The sequence below is a fragment of the Macaca mulatta genome, chromosome 14, assembly GCF_049350105.2.
Source record: "Macaca mulatta isolate MMU2019108-1 chromosome 14, T2T-MMU8v2.0, whole genome shotgun sequence".
In the NCBI taxonomy this organism is placed as follows: Eukaryota; Metazoa; Chordata; class Mammalia; order Primates; family Cercopithecidae; genus Macaca; species Macaca mulatta.
The window spans coordinates 126342197-126364148 of NC_133419.1; the positions used below are offsets into that span (position 1 = coordinate 126342197).

A 21952-nucleotide genomic window follows, 5' to 3' on the forward strand; every position below is an offset into this window, starting at 1 on the left:
GCCGGGGACACATTGCCTGTGGAGCCTCTAACCCATTTCCTCTGCAGCCCTCAACTGGTCTCCTGCTGGGGTACCGGAGGGCTGGGCTGGCCCGACAGCACACGCGGAGAAGCCATTTGCTCCAGAAGCGTCTGCTTCCCTCCCCAGCCCAGCTGTCCCTGTCCTTTCGCGTGCCGCTGCGCCAAAGCCCTGTGATTTTAGAATCAGGGTTCAAAATGGTCGCAAGGCCGGAGAGCTGGCTTAAAACCCACAGCACAAAAGGAGAGGCCTGTAGGTTGGCTCAGAGGCACAGGGATGTGGTGCAAGACAAACGTCATCTGTCCCTGAGCTTACCAAGTACCCACGGTCTGGTGTAGCTGCTGCCCGTGCACAGCGGAGGGTCCTGGAGAGGAGGCAGCTGCAGGCACCTGGTGCTTATTCCAGCCGCACCACTGCCTCGTCCAAAGACACAGGCAGACTCAGGGAGCCACTGCTTCCTCTCAGAAGAGCCAGGTGTGCCCAGTCGTCCTCAGGAGCCAGGGGAGGCCCCAAGGGAGCGGTGTAGCAAACATGCCCTGATACAGGATAAATGTTAGCTGGGGGGGATTCACGAGAAGCTCAGTAAATAACTGAGCAAGACTTCGAGCATTCTTGTCAGAAAAGAGGGGACTTAGCAGTTCTACAGGCCCCTGAGTGAGCCACAGTCTCAGAGTGGACGGGGACAAACCAGAGAATGTCCAAAGATGGGGAGCCACCTGGGGCACAGAAAATCAAGTCACGGGAAGAAAATGGAGAATTTGAGCCCATTCATAAAATATGAATAGCAATGCTTTCTCATGGGGTTGTGGGGAACCGCTGACACATGCCTGGTGTATATAAGTGTACCACAAATGGTAACTAGTATTATTTATTTAGGTGGAGAAGAGAAGCTGCACACGCAGTTTCAAATAGTGAATGACTTTCATTTGAAAGTGGGATTTGAGTAATTTTACAAAACTTCCGTGAAAGAATTTCCCAAGGATAGAAGTGTCAGGGAAGCAGATTTTCATTCAACTTAAGGAGGAGGGCAAGAGCTAACACTGATCCAGTGTATCTATGTGCCATGCTGGGTGCTTGGGAGGGGCTTAATACTGGTGGTTGTATGTCATTTGTCCAATAACTTGAACAGGGAGTTATTATTATTATCTTCATTTCACAGCTGATGGCCACAAGATCAGACAGAGCGGGTTGCTTACCCAAGGTCCTGCGGCGCCCACCTGACGTCCCCCAGGAGGAGCTGCAGGGCCTTCTCTCTAGGAGGTGGCAGAGGGGCTTCCTGTGTGCAAAGGAAGGTCCCACCATCCCTTTTGGAACCTCAGCCTGGTCCTGCAAAATTTCACCTCACACTACTGGAGTCTAGGTCCCGAGTCCCTCCTTACAACCCCCTCATTTCTGAGTTCAGCTGCGAGGCCACTCCGGGGACGCCAGGTTGCCCCTTCGTCCACACAGTTGCCTGTCCTTCCCTCCAGGCTGTTGTGGGCCCTGGGGAGCCAGGCAGGCTGGGGATGGAGGCCGCGCAGCGAGGGTGGAGAGTACAGGCCCTGAGCAGCAGGGGACGATGAGAAGCAGGCACCAGAACCCGGGAATCCACAGCTTTACCTGCTCCAGGGCCCAGCTGCTGGGCTTGCACAGTGCAGACCACAGCACCCGGTGACATCGGCTTGGCTAGAGCTCCTTTGGAAGTGAGGAAGGAGGGAAAGAGAGGATCTCTTGTCAGGCCTCCAACCCTGCCACCAGAGGATGGAAAAATCTGACCCCATCCCTGTGCCTTAAACTTAGACGCTCAAGAAACATTTATTCAATTCATTGTTTACGTTCTTCGGTTAAGGGGTATAAGTAAGTTTAACAGGCAGGAGCTATACATGCATAATCCTATGCGTTCCTCTCAGGAAAACCATTAAATAAAGGAAGAAATTGAAGCTCAGAGAAGTTCTGTAAGATGCCGAGGTCACGCAGTAATAGAGATCAGGTGTGTTCTCACTACTGAGCTTTCTTGTCTCTCAAAACAAGGAACCAGCTCACCTTGTCTCTCCCAGCTCCTCAGCTCCCGAGGCAGCAGGGACAAGAGCCCTGGGCCTGTTTTCCCATTCCAGACACGTCTCTTCTCTTCCAGACACATCTCTTCTCTTCCAGACACATCTCTTCTCTTCCAGACACGTCTCTTCTCTTCCAGACACGTCTCTTCTCTTCCAGACACGTCTCTTCTCTTCCAGACACGTCTCTTCTCTTCCAGACACGTCTCTTCTCTTCCAGACATGGGCTGTGGCTCTGCCTTGGGGTTCCTGGTCTGGCAGAGCCAGGGCACAGGGTGGGGGGCAGGCTTCACCTCTGTGATGGTCTATTTTGTGTGTCAACTTGGCTAGGTCACGGGGTACCCAGACATTTCAAACACCACTCTGGGTGTTTCGGGAGGGTGTTCTGGGGTGAGATGAACATTTGAATTGATAGAATCAGTAAAGAACATTGCCCTTGCCAGTGTGGGTGGGCCTCGTCCAATCAGGTGAGGGCCCGAATAGAACAAGAAGGCTGAGTAAGATGGAACTCTGCCTGCCTGACTGCCTGAACCGGAACCGCGGTCTTTTCCTGCCTTCAGACTCAAACCGAAACCTCAGCTCTCCCTGGATCTCAGGCCTGTGGATAGCAGATCTTGGGATTTGTCAGCCTCCATAATCACATGACCCGATTCCCTATGATAAATCCCTTTCTGTATATAATACAGGCTCTTGGTTCTTTTTCTCTGGAGACCCCTGACTAATATACCCTCCCTCCCTGACTTTCCCTTCGAGGGTCCCCTTCCTAAGGGGAAAGGGCAGGTTGAGGAGCCCCACCTGAGTTCCATGTTCCTGATGCCCCAGCTGAGAAAAGGCTGGGGGGCTGATAACGCAGCCGTTGTAGACTAACTCTGCATCAGCACAAGCTCTTGCCGCCGCCAGAGGATCCTTGAAAGCTCCCCTGATTCACACGGCTGGAACTCTCCTGTTGTCTCCAGAGACAGGGGCCAGCCACCCTGAGCTGGACAGTGCTGCCGGATCCCCACACTGTATTTCCATAGGAACCTCTAAGGGACTTCTGAGGAGATTCCCAGTTTGGGGAGTGGGGAAATTAAAATGAGTGGCCCATATGGACTGGTCACCAGGGGCAGTCAAACCTGACTCTGAGGGACCACCTGCCATTCTGCCCCATAGCTGAGTTAGGAGGGAACGGGGACTCGAGACCCTGAGGAAGGCATGGAAGGGCCGAGTGAGGGTGGGATAAGGGTCTGTCCATACAGCCTCCGTCCATGCAGCCACTGTCCCAGGCAAGTGAGAAGCCAGAGTGCCACAGTGACATCTCTGGGCCCTGGAGGAGTCACCTGGAATTCAAGTCTGACAGCTCCTGTCTTGGCTGAGCCTTGGAGAACTTGAAACCAGACATCAGATCCCCCTTCTCACTGGGGTTCAGGAATCTCATCCTCCGTCTAACCCTGCCACCGGAGGATGGAAAAATCTGACCCCTTCTCGGGCCGTCATTCAGAGACAGCTAGACAACAGGACATGCTCGGAGAGCTAGAGAGAGGGAGCATTCAGAGAGTCCTGGACAGCAGGAATGCTGGGCTCCAGTCCAGCTCCGGGGTCCAGACTTGATATTTCAAATCTAGCCAGGAGCATGAATGGTGCACCTACTGCATGCTGTTCACCCGTGTGTGTGCATGAGTGCATACGTGGACAGGCATGAATGATATCAAACACATCTGGGTGCATGAATTATACCAAAGATTTGTAAAGTACATAAAAAATACATGTACAACTTGAGGAACTGTAACTGTCACTCAACTCAACGAACAGCACATTTCAGCACCCCAAAAGCCCCCCGTGTGCTAATTTAAGTCTTGTCGTTTGATATTCATAATATACTCTTTACAACAAACAAGGTGTTATTCTCCCAATCCCTGTGTTGGGGAGTCCTGTGTTGGGCAGGTGACTGGACCAGAAGAGTTTGGGGTCTTTCTCAACTCTGTTCAGTGACTCTAATTTTACAATATCCTTCGAGTGAAAATGCAGGGAGCTGGTGGTCCTCTCCCCTGGGTCTGCCCCAGCCACGTCCTGCCCTCCCCAACTCTGCATTATGGATGGAGTGAATCATCTCGTAAATAATTCACGAGTCATCGAGGCACTGAGGGTAACAGGAGAGCAGGAGTGGAGGCATGGGCAGGGCTGAAGTTGGCAACCTGAGCCAGACCACCATCCTCCCAGGGCTGGGCTCTGCTCTGGGTAGAAGGGGCCTACAAGTCAGGCAGGAGCCTCAGGTGGGTGGCCACCGGGGAGATGGGGCCATGGTGGGTCAGAGGGCCCAGCACGACCCGGTCAGCCTCCTGCTGCTGATACGCCTCTGCCTTCTGCACCTGAGGGCCTCAGGTGAGTGATACTCAGATCCCCCCGGGGGTTCATTTCCCACTCCCATCCCACTATTCCTGCCTCTTCCTGAGGGATCCTCCTTTTGCACTTGTGTAGCCATTGCATCAAGTCCATTCAGTCATTCATCCGCTAGACATTTAACTAGCGTTCACTGAGTGACTACTATGTGCCATGTAGGTGATAGCACTTTGCTTTACCTTGAGAAGCTGGAGTCATCCTGAGAGCCACTGTGAGGTGGTAAGCTTAGGAGTGGCATGGTCAGATCTAGGTTTCAGAAAGTTGCCGGTTTTTGAGGGGGATTAGGGCAATCAGGAGATCATGGCCATAATCCAGGTGAGAGATGCTGGCATCTCAGGCCAAAGCAATGTCCATGGGGTTGGAAGAAATTGGTTTCCGGGTTACGTATTTTTATTCTTTTTTTTTTTTTTTTTTTTTTTTTTTTGAGACGGAATCTTGCTCTGTCACCTAGGCTGGAGTGCAGTGGTGTGATCTCGGCTCACTGCAACCTCTGCCTCCTGGGTTCAAGCGATTCTCCAGCCTCAGCCTCCCAAGTAGCTGGGATTACAGGTGTGTGCCACCGTGCCCAGCTAAGTTTTGTATTTTTAGTAGAGCCGGGGTTTTGCTATGTTGGCCAGGCTGGTCTCAAACTCCTGACTTCAGGTGATCCGCCCACCTCATCCTCCCAGAGTGCTGGGATTACAGGTGTGAGCCACTGAGCCCGGCCCCAGGCACTTATTTTCATGCAAATTTGCTGAGGCCCCTCAGCACTTTATGGCATGAGGCCCACCCTGACCGCATGTGAGGGGATAGCGGGGAACATGGTACTTGGGCTTAGGCTGCGGTTGAGGGCTGGGCCCTGAGCCAAGAATACCTGTTGAGTGACTTACTCCACAGGAACTACTTAATGGCTGGTCCCTGATGGACTGGGAGCTCCATGAGAGCAGGGATGGGGGGTTCATTTGTCCTTGTGACCCCAGCACTCTATGCTTAGCTGAATGAATGCTGGATGGGCTGATGCGGGCAGTGTCCTCTTCCCCTTGCTGCAATGCGACTGGAACAGGGTGGGATGAGCCCAGGGATCCTCCTGGAATCCTTACACAGGGAACTCCAGACCCAAGCTGCCAGCGGCCATGCAGATCTCCTTATCTCCAGGGTCACCGTCATCACAGGACTGATCATCAGCCTCATCTTGGGGTGCTTGTTACAAATGTGGATTCCTGGGCCCTGGCCCCTCCCCACTGCGGCGGGTGTCCGACCCCATAGTCTGGGGTGATGCCCACGAATCTGCCTTTTGAATGGTCTAGTGGCCCATGAGGAGTGGGGATCTCTGCTCCAGTCCATTCTCTGACTTCAGTCAACCCCTCCTTCAGTGCCTCCAAGCAGGACAGCCGGAGGCTCCCGCGGAAACTGTCTCTTGCCCACCAACTCCAGAAAAGCTTTTATGTGGTCTTCCTGAACACTGCCTGGGCCACTCGGGACTGCAGAACCAAAAAGAGAGGCTCCAGGCAAGGCAGGGCGTGCAGGAGAGCCCAGAGCAGCCCAGAAGTCCTGCTATGCCCCTTCTCTCCCCAGGCCAGCCCCACCCGACTCCCGAGGCCCCTGCAGAGGAGGTGGTGTCTGTCCAGGGAGTGCGAGGTGGCTCCGTGGAGCTGGCCTGTGGCTCTGGGCCTGCCCCACTGCTGGTCCTCTGGAGCTTCACCCCGCTGGGCTCCCTGGTTCCCCGGCCTGTGGCCGTCACCGATGGAGCCATGTCCAAGGTGGAGGCCATCGCCTCGGCTCTGGGAGTCGTGAGTCTGAGGAACGGCAGCCTGGTGCTGGGGGAACTTCGAGAGGGTGCCCGCGGCCACTTCCTATGCCAGGTTCTGCACGTGGCTGGTGGCCAGCTCCACACTGCCTACTCCCACGTCACGCTGGCCGTGCTGGGTGAGGCCTGGCCCCGGCTGCAGCCGGTCCGCGGGCTGCTTTGGATCTCTGCATGTGTGCTGCCCATTCCCTGTGTGTGTGGGGGGGTCCAGGTTCTAAAGGGCGCCCCACTCCAGGGACTGAGGAAAGCCGGGGTGATGAGGACGGGATGGTCAGGGTGGGTGGGCCGGTGAGTCCCCAGCCAGCAGGGGTGGGGGTGCCGGACACAGCTGGGCGTGTCCTGGGTCTGTAATAACACGGCGGGCCTCTCCCTCCTCTGGCCAGTGCCGGTGTCTAAGCCTCAAGTGCGACTGAGTAACCCGTCCCCTGTGGAGGGAGCCTCCGTGGTGGCCACGTGTGCAGTGCGGGAGGGCACAGAGCCTGTGACCTTTGCCTGGCAGCATCAGGCATCCCAAGGCCTTGGAGAGGCCCTGGTGGGGGTCACTGAGCCACTATTCCGGCTGGACCCGGTCAACCGGACGCACCTAGGCTGGTACATGTGCAGTGCTCGCAACTCCGTGAACAGGCTGAGCAGTGACGGGGCCTTCCTGGACGTCATTTGTGAGTCAGACTGTGGTGGGGGGGCTGTCAGGGCTCACACTCACCTCCCCATCCACACTCAGGTTCCACACCTCAGAACTCTCCAAATCCCTCCTCTGCGGGAGTGTTCCGCCCTCTAGAAGTCTTCAGCAGGCAAGAGTCACGGGGTGCTGTGCCCCTGGTGTCCAGTGCAGCTCTAGTCCCAGGCTGTTAGCCTTTTTAAGGTCACGGACACCCTTTTCCAGGAAAACGTGCATACATTCATGCTTACAATCTCACTCGCGATTTCACTGGCGGCCTGGAAAGTCTGCCTTTAGGTTGAGCCTGGAGGGCTCTCAGAAACCAGCGGGACCCCGAGGAGACAGGGGGTGGGGCCACAGTGGGAGGAGAGGGCAGCAAGCCTGAAGTTAGAAATCAGAAGCCCTGGGGGAAAGATGAAGGCCAGGGTGGCCTAGAGCTCGCTGTCCCACACGGCAGCCACGCATGTGTATCTTCGGTCACTTGAAATGGAGCCAATCCAAATGGAGCTGTGCTGTATGCATGGAAGGCACACTTGATTTTGAAGATTTATTCCAAAAGAAAGAATGTAAAATACCTCATCCGTAACTTTTATATTGATTATATATTGAAATAACATTCTGGATATATTTGGTTAAATAGTAAAACACCTGTTGGTGGTTTTTGTTTTTTGCTTGATTGGGTTTGGTCACTTTTACTTAAGATTTGGCTACTAGAAAATGTTAAAAAAAAAAATTCTGTGGCTGGCATCCCCCTATTGGACAGCGCTGGTCTTAGACGTTTTAAGGAGCAAGGACCAATAGCGTCCTATTGATCGGTCTTCACAGTGGCGGTTTGTGGAAATCGTGAACTGAGGACTGTTGAGGAGGCAGGTGAGCAGGAGAGTTCTTGAGAAAGAGGCAGGAGCAGACTAGAAGCAGGCAGAGAATTCACAACTCCTTGGGAGTCAGGGAGAGCTTCGAAGATGGTGACCCCGAGCTTGGAACACAGGAGAGAGGGGAAGGTGGAGTCCCAGGAAGTGAAAGGAGGCGGCTGCTGGGATCCGGCTCAGGGCATCATCCCACTGTGGTATCTGACTCCTGAAGTCTACAGTGGCTGCCTCTCTGCTTCCAAGAGCCCCTCAGTCTCAGGCGCATGGGGAACACTGGTCTCCTTCCTCTCTTCTGCCCCACCTTGGCCCAACCCAGGAGTCCCTCGAGGAAGCGCCCACAGCCCAGGGCGCTCACCTCCACACATAAGCCCTGAGCAGCCTGGACTTGCCCATGATCCCTGGACTCTGAGCTCCAGGAGGGCCTAGCCTCAGGGTGGACACAGGCCAGAGCATACTACATGCCCCCAGGATTGATGCATACATTCAGAGATGAGCATGTGCGTGAATGAAGGAATGACGTTGGGGAGGTGTAACCGGCCTTCCTTGCTCTCCAGATGGTCCTGACAAGCCTGTGATCACCATGGAGCCACTGGGACTCGCTGAGGAGGGCTTCTGGGCCAGTGAGAGGGAAGAGGTGACCCTGAGTTGCCTGGCCGCCTCCAACCCGCCTAGTCACTACGTGTGGCTCCGTGACCACACGCAAGTCCACACGGGGCCTACCTACATCATCGCCAGAGCAGGCCGTGTCCACACGGGTCTGTACACCTGCCTGGCCCACAACAGCTACCTGGACTCCCGCACCCAGACGACTGTCCAGCTCACCATCTACTGTGAGTGTGGGGTCGGGTGACGCCCAGACCTGGCCTGGGGACAACTCACGCTGGAGCCTTTGTGGGCCTGTTCTCAGGCAGACCCAGCTGCCCCGTGGAGAGGCGTGCCGAAGTTGCTCTTGTTGGAGGGACGTCTCTGACCAAGTGGGGTTGGAGGGCAGAGAAAGAGGACAAGAAAACTATGGGGAGGGGAAGGGAAGCAGGGAAGCTACCGACACTACTAGCCTCCCGCCACTAAGTGATTATTCCCATGGCCCTGTGGACCGAACTGAGGCACAGAGAAGGGCGATGGCAGTGAGGCAAGGTGTGCTGGCTCCTGGGTGCCCAGAGGCAAAGATGAGAATGGGAGATGGGGTCTTCCATGGGGTCTCTGGGATTCCTTGGGGACTCTAAACTCCTGTACACTTGGTAACCTCCTGCCCCTCACCTGAGAGCTCAGCCTGTTCCTCACCAGCCCCTCAGAGAGACTCGATCTTTCCCCTGACCCACTTCTCCCTACTCCTCTACCCATTGACACCCCTGGCCTCCAGACTCCCCTGCCTGGCCTGGGGCCTGCAGGGCACTGGCAGTGGAGCCTGCCCCAGCCTCACTCACTTCCCCATCCAGATCCCCCTGAGGGACAGCCCTCCTGTGCAGTGCATCCCAGCCCCGGGGCTGTGACTCTGCTCTGCGCCTGGCCTGAGGGGCTTCCGCCTGCACAGCTGCAGTGGGAAGGACCCCAGGGACCTGGCCCTACTGCCCCCAGCAACGTCACCTGGAGTCATGCAGCCGCCCAGCTCTCCAGTGGCAGCATCTTCACCTGCACTGGCCGGCACCCAGCCCTGGCACCGCCTGCCCTCTGCACAGTCACGCTCTGTGAGTGGACACAGGAAACCCCAGGGCTCTGACATTCCAGGCAGAGTGTGGGTAGAGGTCAGGGGAGAGCCGGAGGGCCTGGGATCTGGGTGGCGCTCCAGACTGCAGGCTCCAAAACATGCCACGTAACAAGCAGGTGGGCGGCACTCAGCTCTCAGTCCCCATCTCCCATCTTTCCCATCCACACTGTGCTCTGTCCTCCTCACTTCGGCCTTGGAGCCCTGACACCTCCCCACTGTCCCTGCCTTCAGGGTCAGCAGCCTCTCATTGCCCCTACACTGCCCTTCTACCGCTCTGACGCATGTTGGGCTTGAAATTTGCCTTCAGCATTCTCTCTGCCAAGTGTGCAGAGAGAAACTCCCAGCCATCAGCCAAGACAGAGCTCAGAGGTCATCCTGTCCTCTTTCTGGAAGCCCCAGAGAGTTTGTCTTTCTGTCTATATTCTAGCACACATTAAATCATAATAATTGTTTAATGTCTGTTCCCACCATTTCCCTGGCACATGATCAGCCATCAATAAATGATGAGTGTGTGAATGAATGAGTGACAAAGTGATGAAGGAAGGAGGGAGTGAAGGAACAAATGAAGGAAGGGGGATAGGGCGGATGTGCCAAGCCCTTCCTCCTTCCACAGGGCCATGCTGAGCCATCATTCTTTCCAGGGGAGCCTCTTGGGAGGCCCACCTGCTGGAGCACAGCCACAATGGGGCACCAGTTCATCATGCTGAGCTGTGAGTGGCCTGGCGGCGAGCCCCCCGCCACGCTGAGCTGGCTTGACGAACAGCAGCAGCCCCTGGGCAGTAGCAGCTCCTCGACGGCCGTTCACCTCCTGCAGGCCCAGGAAGATCTGGCTGGCAGAGAGTTTACCTGCCGGGGCACTCACCTGCTCAGGACCTCTGACCCCCACTGCCACCTCCAGCTGGGTGAGTAGGGGCTAGCGAGTTTGTTCTGGGACTGGGACAGGAGGAGCAACCCTTTGGAACCAGGAGAAAGAGATCTTGGGGGGTGGCTGTGCTGGCATGGAAAGCGAGTCAGTGAGGACGGAGAAGCTAGGAGGTAGGTAGGAGCTGAGCTCCCAGGGACTCAAGTTTTCTTTGATCCATAAAATGAGGGGGTTAGGCTAGGTCAGAGTTGTATAATAAAAATATAATGTGAGCTATATATGTGATCTAAAATATTCTAGCAGGCACATTTAAAAAGGAGAAGAAACACGTGAAACACATTAGTTAACTCAATATATCCAATATGTTATCATTTCAACATGTAATCATAAAAATTATTAACTAGATATTTGACATCTTATCTTTAAAATCTGGTATATATACAATTACTGCACATCTCAATCTGGCCTGGCCACATTTCAAGTTCCCATATTGACGTGGCTGGTCACTACAATATTGGATAGCACTGATCTAGGTGACATGGAAATGTCAATTGCATAGTCTTCATTTACATGGATTTGCGTAAGAGAGATGCCTGATTATACTGTTGATTTGCATTAATGTTTCCAAAGTCAGTTCTTTACCTCTCTTACTCTGGTTTTGGTCTGGTTCCTCCTTGTCTTCATCTGGCTCTGCCAGTCTATTTACTGCAACCAGGAAAAAAGAATTACATATCAAAGTAAAAAAAAAAAAATGTAAGAAAAGCAAACAGAGAAGCTGTCACACACAACAGTTCTCACAGAATGGTTTACTTCTTGGTCTCCAAAGGCTTGGTAACTAGCATGTTCTCAGGGCTCTAGGGAGGCCTCAACCCCAAATATTTCCTTCCCTATTACTCAGTCTCAGGACCGGAAATTCCATCGTAGGAGATTCATTGACACCTGAGAGTCTGGGTCTTTAATAAGTCAGTCCATAAAATCTGAGTGCCTGCTATGGGCCCAGCGCTACGCCTGGAGCCAGCCAGGAGGTGGGGGCCACTAGTGGGAGGGAGGACAGGTGCTGGAAGGGGCTGTTCATGCAGAGACCAGTAAGGCAGGGCCCCTGCCTGCAGGAGCTGAGGCTAGGGTGGGGCAGAGAAGGAGCAGGGAGGAACACTGCTGATTTTATCCTATATCAGCCATCCCTGGAGCACACTGCGACAGGAACTTGGCGTAGAATGGGAACGTGAAGAGAAAGCAGACTGGCCCCAGACTAGCCTCATTATCAACTCTGCAGCACTCCCGCTCCATCTCCTCTCCATCCCTTCCAATGCTGGCCAGCACCTTGTCCCCAGGCCCTCCCACTAGCCAGCCTCTTCCTCTCTGTCCCCGCAGAAGCCCCACAGCTGGACGTGGCTGAGCCCCGCGTGTCAGTGTTGGAGGGGGGAGAGGCCTGGCTGGAGTGCTCGCTCCGCGGGGGCACACCACCTGCCCAGCTCCTCTGGCTGGGGCCTCAACAACAGCAGGTGGACCATGGCACTTCAGGATTCATGCTGCACCCTGAGGGTGCCCAGCTGCGCCTGGGCATCTACGATGCTGACCCAGCACACCACAGGGGCACCTACCAATGCGTGGCCCGCAACGCCGTGGGTAACAGCAGTCGGAGCGTGCTGCTGGAGGTCCTGAGTGAGTGAGGGGTCGAGTGTGTGTGTGTGGTGAGGTGGGGGCTGGGAGACCAACAGCCACAGAGTGCTTTAAGTGGAAAGGCACAAGGATTCCCCGCTCCAAAATGTGAGCGCTTGAGCTTCCTTGGGCATAGGCAGGACTCAAGAGCTAGATGGGTAACATGTTCGTGACTCTGGTGCACTCATGGCAGACAGAACGCCATGCAGGCAGCATAGCCTCCCTTTCACTTTATACATGAAAAAACTGATGGGACAAGACAGGGCTTCTCAGGTCCACAGACCCCAATCCAGTGCCTTTTCCACACAGCCAGGCTGCCTCTCGACAGGAGCAAATCTGGGGGCACAAGCTCACGTGGTTGTAGGTATACATGTGCCTCTTTGTGTCCCCACCCTCACCCAGGATATCCAGCTCCTCCCAACGTCACCATCAGCCGCCTGACCTACGGGAGGCACCGGAGAGAGGTGCAGCTTCAATGGGCCATCGCAGGCCCCGGGAACCTGACGGGCTTCCTGGTGCAGCGGAAGGCCAGTGCCCTGGGCCCAGGAGCTGGGGCGTGGGAGACGGCAGCTAGTGACATCGAGCCGGAGAGCCGAGGCCGGCGGCTGGGAGGCTTGGACCCCGGGGTCCTTTATGCCTTCCGCATCCTGGCTCTGAATCACCACACTGCAGGACATCCCTCTGAGGTGAAGATACCAGGTGCCAGCTAATGCCAGGGAGGGACCCACCTTTTCTCCAAAGCACTGGCCCCTGGTTCATCTTCCTCTTCACAGAGCACCCCCTCCTCTGTTCATTTGCTCCCGTCCTGCTGAATTCTCCCGTCCCCAGCCCGTCCTCTTCTCCACTCTCCCCTCAGATAATCACCACGGCTCTTTCCCGTCCCTCCCTGGGGGGCTCAGGAGGCTCCAGGCTGAGGGTTAGGAACCCTAATTCATGTGATCAGAATAGAGAGGAAGGAAAAGGTGCCGGTGACTAAGAACAGGAGCCCACTCTGTGCCTCAGTCTCCCCTCCAGGGCTACAGGCAGGCTCTCGGCTTCCTGCTGCTCCCTCTCCATCCTGGGAATTCCTTATTTTATGGCATACTTTCCTTCAGCCCCAAGCCGCCAAGATAACCAGACTTTTGCCTTCTGCACCAGAAACGGGACTTGGCAGGAGAGTCAAACCCCACAGCACTAGGCAGACAGAGCGCTGTGTTCCTTGGGAGAGACCTGATCTCCGGGTTCTCTGGGTCCCGCATGTCAGCTGCAGGGGGAACTGGATGAGCAGGGCACCGCTTCTCCAGAACCCTGGTGGTTCCCTACAAGCCACTGTGGCCCAAGTTCTGCAGTGGCTCGAAACCATGTAACCTGTGCTCTCCCCTCCTAGCGGACCCCCCCTTCAGTGCCTACCCAGCGGTGTTGGGTGCAGCAGGCACAGGAATGGTGGTGGCAATGGTGGCCTCTCTACTGGTGTTCCAGTATGCTGCCCGGCACCCAGAGACTTTCCCCTGTGAGTGGGAATGGGAAGGGAAGGGCTGCTTGATCCCACAGGGTGGCCAGACCCTGAGCTATCCAAAAGAGATGCAGCACTCCCGGGGGAGAAGAATCTAGGCTCTTCCTTAATTCTGACCCTCTCCCCAGTGCTAGATGTTGCCATTCAGGGCTCAAACCCCCAACTCAGGCACCTGGGGCCATCCCCTTCTGGGTTGCTGAGGCCCAAGTACAGACCCATTGGGAAAGAGAGGGCCATTCTCCTGGGATCTCTGCTGGGCTGGCCAAGTAATGTTCCTTTTCTTTTCCTTCCTACAGGCCTTGGTCAACTGCTTGTTCCCATGTGAGTGTGGAACCCGTCATCCTGGGGGCTAGGGCTTTCCTCCAGTTGGAAAGGAAAGCGAGGGAAGTGAGTTGCCACTAACTTTACTCTCCCACTTCACTCTCAGGGAGCAAAGGCACCAACAGAGGGGCTCCAGAGAAGATGCTGAGGTGCAGGCAGGTAAGCACGACTATATCCAGAAAAAGACGACTCGTGTGCAAGGCGACCACTGCTGGGTGCTGAGGGTGACGCTTGGTCTCTCTTGAGCTCTAGGAACATCTGGACACTCCCAAAGCATCTCTCTGTTCTTTGCCCACATACGCTTTTCCTAGGCCTTGAAACACCAACCACCACCCCAGGTTTGGATCCTGCACAAGAAACCACGGATGCTCCAGTGAATGTCACCATCACAGTGACTGCAACACCATGAGGTCCAAAGAGGAAGATGCAGATAGGCTTAGGGAAGGCAGGTGGGATTTGGGAAGAGCGTTTCTGTCAGACTTTGGTCGTAAAACCAACGTAGCTAAGACACCAACTACCACTTTCACTTAACAGCCAGTCTTTCCAACTGGTGCAAGGCCCTAAGTGACATGGTTACAAGAGAAGCCCTGGCCCAGCTTGTGGAAGACAGAGGTGGCAGGACGAGGAGGAGGACCCACAATTGGGAGAGAAGGATCACTGGGTGTCTGAGGGCAAGTGACAGCCATGGTACTGGGAACCGTCTGTGGTGCTACAGAAGTATGAGCAAGCTAGCTGCTTCCAGAACAAAGTCTGGATGGAGCAATTCCTAAATAAATCAGAGCTGATGTCCATGCCAACAGAGGGCTATTTCCATTGCAACTCCCGCAGAGAGAGGCTGATGGCTGGGTCCCAGGTGTGGCCAGTGGGGACAAACAAGGTGTGTAGGCGTGTGTTCCTTCGCTCAACCGTAGCTTAAGAACATCACTGACGCTGCAGTGGCCCGACTCCAGGAGTCCCAGCCCACAAGATACAGAGCGGAGGTACTGCGGATGTAGCTTCCCGCCCCCAGGCTGGGGGAGCTGGCCCACAGAACACCGGGGCTGTTCCAGAGTCACAATGTCAGCTGCCAGCATGACTCACTAGCTCCAAGTGTGTGTGTGTGTTTGTGTGTGTGTCTGCAATCTGGGTGAAAACACAAATGAATGCTTGTTCAACTGACTAGAAGACTCGGGACTCCAAGCCGCCTCTGCAGGAGACACAGATGAGAAGAAACGGCAAGAAAGCCAACGGGTGACCCGCCAGCACAAGGGAAGTGGCGCCTGAAAGGAGCCAGAAAATTGAGAAACCGAAGATGGTTCTGTGGTTCTCAGAGTTAGCCTTTATTAGATAAGGGGTTTCAGCTACCCTCAAAGCTCTCAGCACTGGGGCTAGGGTATAAGGAAGGCTGATTTAAATACGGGAAATAAAATACAAAAGGGCCACACCCGATGCAAAAGACTTTGTTGGCTTTCTGGTCAGAGATGCCTAGAGATGTGTATCTTCTTAGGGCAGTAAAACAACACTTTTTCACAAGGCTAAATTTCTATACTGGAGTTCATAACAATGTGGCCCTAGGTTAACGGTAAAAATAGACAATGTGTGAGGCAGGACCGCTCCTCCTCATCCTTCCAAGCTCCTCTCCTACCCACCTCCCTTCCTTCCAAACAAATGCAAAGTTGCCCGGAGGAGCTGGGCCTGCCTCCACATCGCCCCCCAGGCTCAGGCAGGGTCTCAGCCTCCCCTAAAACACTTGCCCAAGATCCTGCTCCTTCGGGGCCTGGATCTCTGCAGCCAGAACAGAAGGGGTGTGCACAGGGGAGTTTCAGGGGAGGACGGGGTGGAGGCTCCAAAGAATTTCAGAGGAAGACATTCGCCCACCCCAGTCACAAACTATAAGCAGCGTTGTACAAACAGGGAGTAGCCCCGCCTTCAGGGGCTAAGCTATATGAAAGCAGCGTTCTCTTTTAATATAAAATCATGTCAACCAAATAAAACCTGCCAAAGCTACATCATTTAAAATATGTACAGTTTCACACATAACATTACAACTTTAAGGAAAATCAAACATACTTTTCAATATGATACAAAGCATGCATCTCAAAGTCATTACTTTAAAAGAGAGCAACACAGGTAAAATTCAATCATGAACTTCACGTCCTGGCAGCGCTGGAGCTGGAATGAGATCTGTGGCACGCTCAGCCCAAGATGGATGCACTGAGTCTTCATAGACTCATTTGACAAAAACAAAACCCAGAAAGAAAGGCTTTTGCTAAGAACACTTCCAAAGGTTTAGAACATTGCCACTTCACTTGCACCCTGGCAGCACCTGACACCAGACTGTCAGTGCAAAACTGAAAGGAAAACATTAAAAGGAGATAGTGAAATGATACAGTGGGAGCAGGGCAGTTTACCGCTAAAACAATCACACAGAATTCTAGATGAGAAGGAACATGAAGAGGCTTGACCAATTTCCTGATCACTGAGCACAGTAAAGCTCAAATTTCCAGGTGGAGGTGGCAGACGGGTGCATCAAGGGGAGAAATGTGGACTCCTGGAAGACGAAGTCATAAGCAGAGCTCTGCCCACAGAGGCCAGAGGGCAGCTTCTTCAGCTGCGGAGCTGGAGCCTCGGAGGAATTGCACAGCAGGGACAGATCACAGCATACGGAACGGGACTGGTTCTATCCAAAGAGTGAACCGCCATGCTTGTGGAAAGCAGGATGGAAAAATGGGAGGAGCCCAGATTATGGCTCCAGATAAACTGGGTTCGGATTCAGGTCCCATGGCTCACTGGGTGACTTGGGGATTTTAATGCCAACTTTGTAGATGTGTTGTGAGGGTTAAATGAGTTAACAGTAACAAGCACCGAGCACAGTGCCTGGTACACAGCAGTTATTCAACACGTGTTAGTGCTCTCTCTCACACCGTACCATGCCCTCTCATTTCCTGGTGAAGTGACATTAGGTAGGACTGTTTGGGTGCCTGTGCAGGGCAGAAAAGTTCAGAGCCAACTCACGCTTAGGGAGAACTCATACCGCCTAAACATAAAGGCAATTATATATATATATATGTGTGTGTGTGTATATATATATATTTATATATTTCAATATATAAAGGCATTTTTTATAAATAAAATACAATAAAAAGAATAACACTTAAAACAGCGTTACTAATAATATAAATAAAGCAGTCCACAATGAGATTGTCCTAAAGGTAAAGCCATTTTCTCTTCCTCGTGGACAGATCCCATATTCAAACTCAACTTTAAAAGCAGTTCATGACCTAAGGCTCATGCTAATACACCTGTTTCCTGAATCAAAATGGCTGTCTATGGACATTGACTCGCCTGTTTTCTAAAACTCCCTTTGTGACAGCACTGCTGTAACTTGATTGGCTAACACAGGGTATGCTTTCATATTCTGTGTGCTGGGACTTCGTCCTTTGCTAGTCCCAGAAATAAGGGATGCAGCTATCCCCCTCCAGAGCTAATTGCATCTAAGCAACATGAAGAATAAATCCAGTATACTAGAGGCACGGACATCTGGAATGTAGAACTTGGGTCTACAGCATCCCTAATATCTGACTAGGGAATTACATTCACTACATTCTACTGGAAGTAACTCTTGCATAGTGACCCAGCTTAAACAAGCACATTTTCACTAACAGTTCTATTATAAAATATATAGACATATGTAAGGGAATAATGATGCATTTATACAGAAAGTTGGTTAACATAGTATTATATTCTATTTCACTGCGATTTCTGGGAAACTAACATTTCTTCACTTCTGCTGGAATTGCTTGACTCTATATAAAGAGAATAATTTTCTGTTTCTTTCCCCAAACGGATGCATAATGCAAAAAGGAGCAGTGATCCTTGAAAGCTTGACTCAAGCTATGAAACACACTGATATAATTATTGCTTTTTAATGTGAAGAGCCTTCCAAAGGCAGCTGCAAATGTCCTTGTCACGCAGAGGCAGCCGTGCTCAGGAGCTCTGCTGACCAACGCTTTGGGTGCCTGTTTACAAGGGTGACATTCTGAAAGAGGTATCAGGAAATTTCAGGAAAAAAAACCCAAAAAACTCTTTTCTTCCAACGTAAGTCTTTTCTGACACTCACCCCTGCAGGCTGCTGCCTATGTTGGAGATGCGGGATGACTAGTTTCAGCGTCAGGGCACCATGAGCATATTCCTACGCTAATCCAACAGACTGGAGAGCTCCCACCAAGACGGGCTCCCTGCAGCCTTCCCCTTTCTTTCTTCTAAAAATGTGTATCTTTCTCTTCAAGCCACCACTTAATGTCTTATTTTGTTCCTACTCCTAGAAACGGTCAAAGAGAGCCCCATAGTAGCCATTTGATAAATTAATGTAATTTTAAAGCAGTGGGACATTAGGCATTATTTGTCTCTCTGGCCTTGGTTTCTTTTCTGCATACTGCCGTAATTCATCAAGACCTTACACTCCACCATGTCCACAACACCATGACTAGTGCCTAGCAAACTGAACATCACTTGTGCCCACGTGCAGATAGAAAGTCAACAGGTCACATCACCACTTTTGTGGAAGGCACTCTTGTAAAATTCGCCAGCCAGGTCTGCTATTATAAACATGGGTCACAACTGCAGTTGACTTCAAAGTGTTCTCAGAAAGTCTGGTAATACAGGCCGGGCATGGTGGCTCACGCCTGTAATCCTAGCACTTTGGGAGGCGGAGGCCAGTGGATCACTTGAGGTCAGGAGTTCAAAACCAGCCTGACCAACATGGTGAAACCCTGTCTCTACTAAAAATACAAAACAATTAGCCGGGTGTGGTGGCAGGTGCCTGTATGCCTGTAGTCCCAGCTACTCGGGAGACTGAGGCGGGAGAATTGCTTGAACTCGCGAGGCAGATGTCACAGTGAGCCGAGATCAAGCCATTGCACTCCAGCCTGGATGACAGAGCAAGACTCCATCTCAAAAAAAAAAAAAAAAAAGTCTGAGAATACACTATTAAAAGACCATTTTCTACCTGAAAACCCAGCTGGTGGCAACCTTCAATTGGCCCCTGCATTCCCTCTCAGCCAAAACAGCCAAGAGATGGGATCCTTTGCATGAGGAGCTCTTGCTGTCACTGTAGCTGTTAGAAAACATGGAAGGACCCCTCGGCCCTCCAGGTGACTGAATACTATGCAAAACAAGGTTGTTTCCTACTGAGGGGCAGGAAGGAATGGGGAAGAAAACATTTAAGGCATAAATAATATAAAAGGGCACACATTTTAAGATACATTCATATGACATTACTACTCAAAAAATAAATAATGATTTTCTCTGATTTGAATTAAGGTCCTTCACACAGTTCACTCCCAGGCCTGTTTTGTGCAGTTACTGGCTTGAAGTCAGAAAATGACTGGTTGTTTGCACATCCTCAGGTTTCCTGGGGCTGCTGAAGGACCTCTGTCGGGCTGTCTAAAGGAATGCCAGGCGGAGACCACGTTGTCTTTTCAGCACAGCCCTCTGGGACAGGTGGCGAAATAAGAGCATTCCAACTTACAATGTTGTTCTCTGTTTCTGAATGGGCACAGCTGTCTCCTGAAACACAGAACGGTTTGGGAGCATTATCAAATGATAAAGGTGGATTTTTACAAAGCAGTCTAAAAACTTCTTCACACTTTGAGCCATGAAGAAAGAAAAACGAGCGCAAGTAGAACCTGGTTTGTGTTTGAATTTGAGGGAGACAGAAGGTTTAAATAAAGTTGAACTCTCATGAGTAGCTATACAATTCACCTGAGGATTAAAGCAACCCCTTAAAAGCCCTAAAATAACCATCTGAAAGAAAGGTTACCACTCCAGAACCGACTCAAATCAAAAAGGGGCTCATGTTCACAAAATGCATTCTTCCACCACGTCTTCTGTTACCCTATGAATGAAATCAAAGCCTATTTCCAAATAGATTTTCCCAAGTGTGATGGGATTGACAGCCTGAGATGAAGGACATGAGTAATAACAGAATTTCAAAGAATCCTTTAACTTGAGTCCTATCTTTTCTTGAAGGACCCAGCACCCCACCCAGTCTCCCAAGAACTATGTAAACTAATAGAGAGGAAACTCTGAAAGCATCACCTTCCCATACACAGCTCTTAGCTAACTGAAGACGATCTGGAATCCCAAGGTTGATCATGCCTTCCTGACCTCTGCTGAACTCTGCTGGATCTTCTGCGCGATCAGAGCTGACGTCATTTACAATGTCCTGACAGCAGGTACGCTGAGTAGGGACTGGTTCCACATTGCCCTTGATGCTCTCCTCAGGCAACTGACCACAATCAGGGACTGCGGAAGCCAGGCATACAGGCACCTTCATGTGACTGAGGGGCTTCATTTCCAAACCATCCTGAGGATAAGGTGCTACTACAGGGACCACAGGGAGAGGGCTGCTGCTGAAAGTGCTGCTGGTTTTGGTGAAACACCTGCAGAGTTTAAACCAAAAGAAACAGAATTGTGTCTAGAGGAACTAATAATTAAAATAAGCCTATTTTGAAATATCATTTGGTATTCTGTATTCACAGACTCTTAAGAAAGACTGATGCTTAAAAACAACTAAATGATTCATCATGATTTGAAATCCTGAGAATTTGAAAATGATAGTGAAAGTGCCACACAACAGGAGAATACATCAAAAGAAGACTTAAGAATGCATCCTCATACAATGTCCCAGCACACAGGCTTCCTTTGTCTTAGTCTACTGTCAGAAGTCATCTACTTCATTATTAACTGGCTCCCAAAAGTAGCACCCAGAAGGAAAAGGCCATTAGCTACTGGGAAGAATGAGGGAATGAAAGAGGAAGACGAGGACAGGAAGCTAAGAAATGTATGGCCACATGAAAGAAACGACCTTAGGAAAGTTAACCAAAAACACACTGCTTTGAAATCAGATGATATGTTCCCCCTCATTCTTGGAGGAAACACTAAGGATTAGACATTCAAAATCCAGGAATTTTTAATTTTTCAACTTTTTTCTTCACAGAATTAATTACTGGAATTTATTACCACGGAGCATTTCACATCAATTCTGCTCTACTTTTAATTCTTGCCTTTACCTACAATGTGCATTTTAATTTTTTTCTTTCTGTTCTTCAGACTGGACAATTTCTACTGATCTATCTTCTTGTCCGTTGACTTTTTCCTCTGTTGTCTCCAATAGCTGTTAAGCTCATCTAGTAAATTTTCCATTTTAGTTATTGAGCTCTTTAGCTCTGGAATTTCCATTTGGTCTTTTGTATAGGCTCTGTTTATCGGTTAAATTCCCTATAAGTTCATTTATTATGTGTATACCTTCCTTTAAGTCCTTGAACATATTTATAACGGCTGCTTAAAGTCATTATCTGCTAATTGTGACACCTGGGTCATCTCAGAGTCTGTTTCTATTGACTTTTTTTCCCCCTTAATTATCACATTTTCCTGTTTCTTCACATGTATAGTAATTTTTTTTAAACTGGATTTTCCTTTTAATTTTCTGGTTGCTCTGTTGGCATCAAACTCAGTGCTCTGATAGCTTCTGCTTGCATCCTTGCCCCGAGATTGGAGAACGCTTTCAGACAAAAACCCATAAACTCATAAATCTCACATATTTTATTACAAGGGTAGACTCTTATTGTTTCTGCCTGCTTCTGTTTATTCTCCAATAATTTCAAGTAATCCAGATTTTATCATTATTATCTGTTGATGATCAAGCTATTCCAACATTCTGGAAGTTGGAGCCTCAGAGACATTTTTTTCCCTAAAATTGGGAGTAAGAAAAGTTTGGAGATGACACTGCACTGGGCTTTGATTTGGACATGTTAGGTAGGAAACACATAGGACTGACCAGTAGTATCCTGGAGCTAGATAATGTTAGGCAATGAAGATAAGAATTATTTGGATTTGCATCCTTTAAACATGGGCTGATATGTTTCTGGGGCAAAGAAAAATCAGTAAAAGTCTAATCAACTGTTGCTAGCAGTTACACTGGTTCAAGTTATTGGAAATACCAAATCTTAAGCATGAAGACAGACATAAACCTGAAAGAGAATAAGATATCTGTCAGTAAACCAAATCTTTAAATAACTCCAACTTTAATTTCAAATAGAGAAATATACTCACTATATAGATAATTACATTCAGAGACCAGTCACCTGGTAAGTAAGGTAAGACAAGTATTCATCTGTGCAGAATAATT

At 51.0% G+C, this 21952-nt stretch overlaps 2 protein-coding genes and 1 pseudogene across 13 annotated transcripts in view; 2 read left to right on the forward strand and 1 right to left on the reverse strand.

The window, feature by feature from the left end:
* Nucleotides 1-4820: 4820 nt before the first annotated feature.
* On the forward strand, nucleotides 4821-9452 carry LOC144334488 (V-set and immunoglobulin domain-containing protein 10-like 2 pseudogene; annotated as a pseudogene). The gene has a single exon (XR_013404371.1). The product of XR_013404371.1 is annotated as a V-set and immunoglobulin domain-containing protein 10-like 2 pseudogene (transcript).
* Nucleotides 9453-10130: 678 nt separating this feature from the next.
* Nucleotides 10131-14579, forward strand: VSIG10L2 (V-set and immunoglobulin domain containing 10 like 2). The gene is made up of 3 exons (XM_077964630.1): nucleotides 10131-10350; nucleotides 13889-13941; nucleotides 14094-14579. The coding sequence occupies exons 1-3, from the start codon at nucleotides 10131-10133 to the stop codon at nucleotides 14157-14159; spliced, it is 339 nt and encodes a 112-aa protein (XP_077820756.1). The 3' UTR covers nucleotides 14160-14579.
* A 2834-nt stretch (nucleotides 14580-17413) lies between these two features.
* CDON (cell adhesion associated, oncogene regulated) overlaps nucleotides 17414-21952 on the reverse strand; it is a 101450-nt gene continuing 96911 nt past the window's right edge. For 8 of the 11 annotated variants that reach the window (XM_077964626.1, XM_077964624.1, XM_015116072.3 and 5 more), the window contains 2 exons: nucleotides 19861-20204; nucleotides 17680-19329 (listed from right to left, as the gene is read on the reverse strand). In XM_077964626.1, coding sequence (XP_077820752.1) covers nucleotides 19166-19329; nucleotides 19861-20204 — 508 coding nt within the window. In that variant the 3' untranslated portion in view covers nucleotides 17680-19165. Of the gene's footprint in view, nucleotides 19330-19860; nucleotides 20205-21952 lie in introns of all 11 variants that reach the window. The other 3 variants (XM_077964625.1, XM_077964629.1, XM_028834144.2) reach the window with 1 other exon arrangement.